Genomic DNA, 6,437 nt, shown 5'->3' with positions numbered 1-6,437 from the left:
TATGCAGTCTTCTGAAAGGTAATTTGTTTAATTGCAGCTGGATATAAATTTCTAGTGTAATAAAAATGGATTAATCATGTGGGTCTTCAGCCACTTGTTTTTTAAACAATATTTGTCACTGTGTGTTCCTTGCATTGAATTCTAGTTAAAAACAAGCATTGTCAAAGCCAATGTTGGCTCTTTTATATGCATTTGCCTAGCACTGCCATCGTAATCCCAGCTGCATCATTTGCCAGCTGTTTCCATTTTATAGCTAGGTAGTGCCAATATAGCAGTGCCTAGCCCAATTATGCCTTCACGGCAGGAAAAACTTTTAACTTTGCAAACGCTTGTTAATAGGGTATATTTCGGTCACCTCCACATTCTGCAGATAAATGGCGTGTAGAAGCTAAATCGGTGACATGGGGATATTGGCACCCATTAATTAACATCAGAAGTGTAGCGATCTTGAGTGCCAAATGCTTCATGGGGTCAGATTAGGCCAGCTGGATAAAAATAAAACATGTGAATTACAAAAAGTGACGCCCAGTAGCCGCAGGTGTTTCATCTAAGAGTTCTGAGATGACACATGGTGTATACTACTAAATCAGAGGCACTCCGCCATCCTGGCTGGTGCGTTTTGCTGCACAACACGGCAGGAGGATAGGCAACCCGTGAGCCCACATGGGACGGGAGGGGGGGGAGAACGGCCTACTCCAGAAACGTGCAAGACCCTGAGTCACCGCGTCAGAATGTAAACACCGCTCTGTAGGAAGGGAGGGGCGTTTCCAACAACACGCGCAACAAAAAAACAAAGCCTGGGCGGGTACCTGGCGGTCAAAGAACGAGTATCGCTGTAAGGATATAAAGCAGGCCTTGTTGTGTAGCTTCTGCTTTCAGAATAAACATGGCTTGTCACAGGTGCACCACAGAAACAAACAGACGCTCTGAAGCCCCTTGTGGAAAGTAGAAATGAGCGTCTGTGAACACCTTCTGCTGGGCGAACTTGTGGCATGTGGGGGTTTTCACGTGTCCTTGTAAATAAGGGAATAAAGCAGCACAAACTGCTGATTTATTTAAAAAAATAACCACATGTACATCTCAACTCACACTATTTCAGACTGGGTCGCCATCATCCTTCGTATGCCCCCCCCCTGCATAACAAAGCGAAGGCTTGCATTAAACTTCAGTGTCTTCAGCGCCCCAGTCCCAAAAATGATTCCACGGGGGCGCCACTTAGTTGCCACACTCCTCCTTGGATCCCAGCAGCTTCAACTGCCCGAATACAAACTTAAACAATGAGACACTCACTAAATAAAACGTTTGCATGACATCAGATACCGGTTCCAAGAGGCAACAGGAGTTTCCAGCACGGACGTCCATGGACTACCACATGCAGCGCGTTTTCAATGCATTGAATGGGTACTTTTAACTGTGTGCTTAAGGTATGTTAAACAGGTGCTTGGGTGTATTTACTCGTACCCTCTGCCTTCAGGGCATGAGAGTCTTTCCCAGTCACGTCTGACATCCTGCAAAGTTCTGTGCACACCCCGCGTTGTGGGGTGCACCGAGAGCCTGGCACTGCAGCGGGGCCGTCCGCCCTGCGTGCCCACACCTCCCGGATGAAGGCAGTTCCCAGGGAGGGGGCGGGACCGCGGTTTGTTTACTGGCTCGGCACAGTCAGAGCAGGGACGCTTCAGCTGCGAGCCAAAGCGACCGCGGGGGAGCCAAACCGTCATTGAGCAACGCTCCTCGCCCGCCCGCCGGCCGCGCGGAAAACGCGGAAAACGCGGACTCGGGCTAACTCCTGTGCGTCCTGCGAGCATATGTGGAGTGGGGGGAAGGGCGGTGTGTGTACAAAGTCAACGGAGGAGAGCGCGCATTCCAGCGACTCGTGACAGAGAGCTCAAGTTCCAAGGGTCCGCAGCAGGGAGACGGGAAGTTTTTTTGAGCAAAGCATAGTTGCCAGCATTTGAGAATAAACAAGAGTACGGTTTTGTGGGTGAAGAGGGAGAATTGCATGTACATATTTAATTATTTTGTATAACATAAGGAGGCGACAAGTTAAATAAAATGTGCCAACTAGAGTATTTTTCAAAAAAGAAACACGCTCTTTTGAACAATTGCAGAATGTGAATATATGAAGAATGGGTATTTTTGTAGACTTTTGTGCTTACATTACAAAATAAACGTTGAAATGGTGAATTGATATTTCGCTAAGATGGCCCTTGTGCAAATACCTCTTGCAGCAATTCCAATGACGCAATTCATAACTGCATTATAGTGGCCACGTCCATTGGCAGGTGTCAGACTCCAGTTTCCTTTGAATTCCTCACTATTGCCGACTTTAAACTCATTGATCAAATGAGACTGGAGGGTCGGGGGTACGTGCTGCCATCCTCGTTTTCTTCCCCACTCGTCATCTCTCTGTTATGTGTCTGCATGCTATGTCATGAGCAGATCAGCAGCACACTGCAATGTTTCATTTTTTTTATGGGCGCCTTAATTCATACTTTGTCACTTTTTCGTCAAACTGTTTTTTTTCTCCCAAGTTATCCCCCGGGGCGAACGGTCCGTTCAACCCCGAGTTCTTCATTGTGGTGATACCAATGCAGATCACTGATAACAGCATTATGGCCCTGCACACGTGCACCCAGCCACGTAACTTGTGCATACACCTCAGCACCGCCCTTGCCACCCAGAAGCGGCCACGTGCATGCGAAGTGTCCGAAAATGTTTTCCCACCCTCCCGCAAAAATGCAAGGAGTGACATTGTCAGCAGCGCTGGTTGCATTTAATGCCGAAGAAGAGTCGGGAGAGGGAGAGGAGAAAGAGCCTGGAAGGGATGCTGAGAAAAAGCGGCTACGTGCGGGGAGGTAGCAGCTCTGCCGAGGCCCGTGAGGGAGGGGGGGGGGGAGGCTGGGAAAGAGCAAACACACGGCCCTGTTTATTTATTCTGCTGCACGGAGCAGCGGCACTGCGGCCGCGCTGCCTGCTACCAAGGCATCGATTTACTGCGAGATGCGTTCCTTCCTCCTCAGTCCGGGGGCGGGGCGCGGCCCCCTTTGCTGCAAAGAAGTATGACGTACTTCACTTTATTCCTAATTTTAATATCACTTTGGTGCATAACTGTATGTTCACACACACACACAGGGTGTGTGGTTTCAGCTATGTACCCACACGTGCGCTTTAGAATGAAGACTGAGCGTGTAGGTTGCAAACTAAACAAAGCAAACACGACCTTCATTGCACAAGTTTTCATGAATAAATATGCTACTTCTCTTTTTCGTGCACGGTGCCTGTTCCGGGATTCGCAGAGCTGAGCCCGTGGCCGAAACAGCAGCGCCACCACTGGTGCAGTGGCGGCGGTGCAGGTGCTCGGGCACCACACGTGTCTGAGCCAGGAGGGGAGGGGGTTGTGGGCTCCTGTGCAGTTCGCTCCGGTGGAGCCTGCCTCCGGGTTTTGCGCCTGGCTCTGTCGGCTCCGCCCTGCGGCCGCTGTTATATGAGCGGGTGTAGAGCGCAGTCTCTCATTGTTGGCAGAGTGTGTCAGAGCTGTTGGAGTGTCCGAGACAGCGCTATCCGGATCCTCTCTTATAGCCCTGCCCCGGCAGTTCCCGGGGCGCTTATTGCAGCAACCGCAGTTTTTTTTGCAAGGACAACCTAGCGAGAGGTAAGTTGCAATTCCGTGCGGATAGATTAGCCTTGTCTTTTTTTTTTTTAAAGAAAAATGTTACTTCGAGTTTTTCAGCAGCTGGTTGAGTTGTGTGTGTGTGTAACGTTGCTTGTGCAGCGCACGGTATTTTTGTCTGGCAATGTGGACTGTAATCCTCCCAGTGCCTTGGGTCCAGGGTGGCACGAGTCGGCTGTGCGGCTTCGAGGTGACCGGGCAGAGTCCCTGTGTGCAGTGTGTGCGCACCGTCCTCCGGAGTATTTGTGGCTTCTTTGCACATGTGGAGAAAGGCGAGGTGAATCTCGGCGCATCCCTTGTTAGCTTAGAGCGGTGCCTTGTTCCCTTTGTACTCAGGAGCCCTGCACGGGTTGTAGCGCCGGCTCTTGTTCGGGCATCGCACGGACTTGCAGTTTGTGTGGATCATGGTTGTGGGGGCGTTGTGTAATGTGCGCATCGTTGCAGGCTTGTCATGGGAGCGGTGTGGGTGCGTGTGCAGTTCGCCAGCTCTACAGACTGTAGGACCCCCCCCCCACACACACACAGACTGTATAGTGTCAGAGGTCGCACTTGGGATTTGTGGCTGTACTGTCATTTTTGCCGAAGTGTCCCGATTTTCGCGAATCCCAGTGTACGACGTAAAACGCTGTGCTGTGTGAGCGCTGCAGCCGCCCCTCAGTAGCGGGCTATCCGCACACGCCTTTGCAAGGACTCCGTGTTATGTGCTGTTCTCGTTGGGCGCTCTGCACGTAATATAAGACTCTTCATGTAACTAGAACTTGGCTCGGTGATCCGTCAAACATTACCCCTTGAAATCCATGTGTGTGCCACAAATGGGGAATATTGACCGTGCGTGTGTGTGTAAAGATGTATTCCACTGGTTGTGCTTGTGTTTTATGTTCTTAACGTTACCACAAGCAAAGCTAGTCCCCGCCGAAATTGTAGTGTTGTGTAGACTTCCCACGGTGTCTCTAGAAATGGTTGGACTCCCACCACAGTAGGTGCCAGTTTGCCTCCGAGTATGCTGGCATCGGTCGTGCTTTAGCACCCGTGTGACTAGTGACCTCTTAAGTGAACCTGTGGGCTCGTGATTTTGTCTGGCTGCTTCTGTGTGACCATACCGAGAATGAATTTGACCCCCGGTTCCTTTTTCTCTTCCCTAGGTGCACCATGGCCGAGCACATGATGTCCCTGAACCACGGCAGGTTCCCAGACGGGTCCGGCGGGCTGCACCACCACCCTGCGCACCGCATGGCCATGAGCCAGTTCCAGAGCCCGCTCCAGCAGCACCACCACGCGCAGCAGCAACAGCACACCTACAGCGCCGTCATGGCTGACCATCACCTCCACTACAGCGCAGGCACCATGGCATCCAACGTCGCGGTCCGGCACGCCATGGTTCAGGGTGGAGTGGGCGCAGTGCACCCGGGAGGTGGCATGCCTCCCACGGCGCGGTTCAACGGCACCCAGTTCATGGCCCCCCCGGTCACCAGCCAGGCTGCCCAGTTGACGGCCAGTATGCAACTCCAGAAGCTGAACAACCAGTACTTTACGCACCACGTCTACCCACACGGCCACTACCTTCCAGAGCTGCACCCGGCCAACCACCAGATGAGCAGCGGGCAGCAGCATTTCAGAGACTGTGGCGCCAAGCTGAGCGTGGCCATGCCCCCCTCGGCACCGACCCAGCTGCCCCCCAGCGTCATCGACACGGACTTCATCGACGAGGAGGTGCTCATGTCCCTGGTGCTGGAAATGGGCCTGGACCGTATTAAGGAGCTGCCGGAACTCTGGCTGGGACAGAACGAGTTTGATTTCATGACGGACTTTGTGTGCAAGCAGCAGCAGCCCAGTCGGGTGAGCTGCTAGTGCACGCCCAGGAGAAAAGGACATTCACGGCGAATGCCAGGACTCGGGCACCGGATGCTTCTTGCACATCCTGGAAGGTTCAGGACACAGACCTAGACTTCAATAGCAAAGTCTGTATTTGGGGCGTCACCCCCTCCCCCTCCCCCTACTCATTGTCTATCATGGTCTTTTCATTTTCCCCTCAAGTCTCAGATTACCATGAGAGAGAGAAGCGTAATCCTGTTCATTTTTTAAGGTTGTCGATCAGTCCGCATCAAAATCGAGAGAAGGACTCTGCTGCATGGATTTCAAGGGCAGATTACTGCACAAATACTGCCACCTCGCTTCGTCTTTTAACTATGCACTGCAGCACAGCGTTTCCTCTTCTTCGTTCCACTGGCAGACCTGTCGACCCTACGCCTTGCGGGGTCGCTACAGCTGACGCCGGTGCGTGGCTACCCCCTCTACCCCCACTGTACTATAGACAATGCAGCGTGAAGTGTGGACTCGATGCCGGCAGGAACACCTCTCCCCGAGGTCTTGTCTCCAACCCTTTCACGCTGTGCCAATAGTTCATGCGATACATGGAAATAAGATACTACTGTGTGGAAAGCTTTTTAGGAAAATTTGACAGTATTTTTGTACTTTTTTCTTTTTGAAGAAATACTTGTTAATTTATTATATTTTAATTTGCCAATGTCAATAAAGAGTTAAAGAGCGTACCTGTCTACAATTCATTGAACCTGCCTGTTTTGTTAATTCTATTGCTTGGAAGTGGTGGTTTATGTAATGGAGATAACTGTCTGACAACGCTGCAAGCTACTTACTGCCTGGTTGAGTATTTCAATATTGCAAACAAGTATCACTAATTCCGATGGGGGTAGTTTCAAAACCGGTTCAATCTCCGTAGGTTGAAGGCATGCCTGGAGGTATTGGTGCT

At 51.3% G+C, this 6,437-nt stretch overlaps 1 protein-coding gene across 1 annotated transcript; it reads left to right on the top strand.

The window, feature by feature from the left end:
- The first annotated feature begins 3,517 nt into the window (after positions 1–3,517).
- On the top strand, positions 3,518–6,217 carry CITED2 (Cbp/p300 interacting transactivator with Glu/Asp rich carboxy-terminal domain 2). Its single transcript, XM_069608115.1, has 2 exons — positions 3,518–3,652; positions 4,813–6,217. The coding sequence occupies exon 2, from the start codon at positions 4,820–4,822 to the stop codon at positions 5,516–5,518; it is 699 nt and encodes a 232-aa protein (XP_069464216.1). The 5' UTR covers positions 3,518–3,652; positions 4,813–4,819; the 3' UTR covers positions 5,519–6,217.
- Positions 6,218–6,437: the final 220 nt, after the last annotated feature.

This window comes from Ambystoma mexicanum, chromosome 4q (genome assembly GCF_040938575.1).
Source record: "Ambystoma mexicanum isolate Mex_15411 chromosome 4q, UKY_AmexF1_1, whole genome shotgun sequence".
Taxonomy (NCBI): Eukaryota; Metazoa; Chordata; class Amphibia; order Caudata; family Ambystomatidae; genus Ambystoma; species Ambystoma mexicanum.
This window is presented reverse-complemented; position numbering and strand designations above follow the sequence as displayed.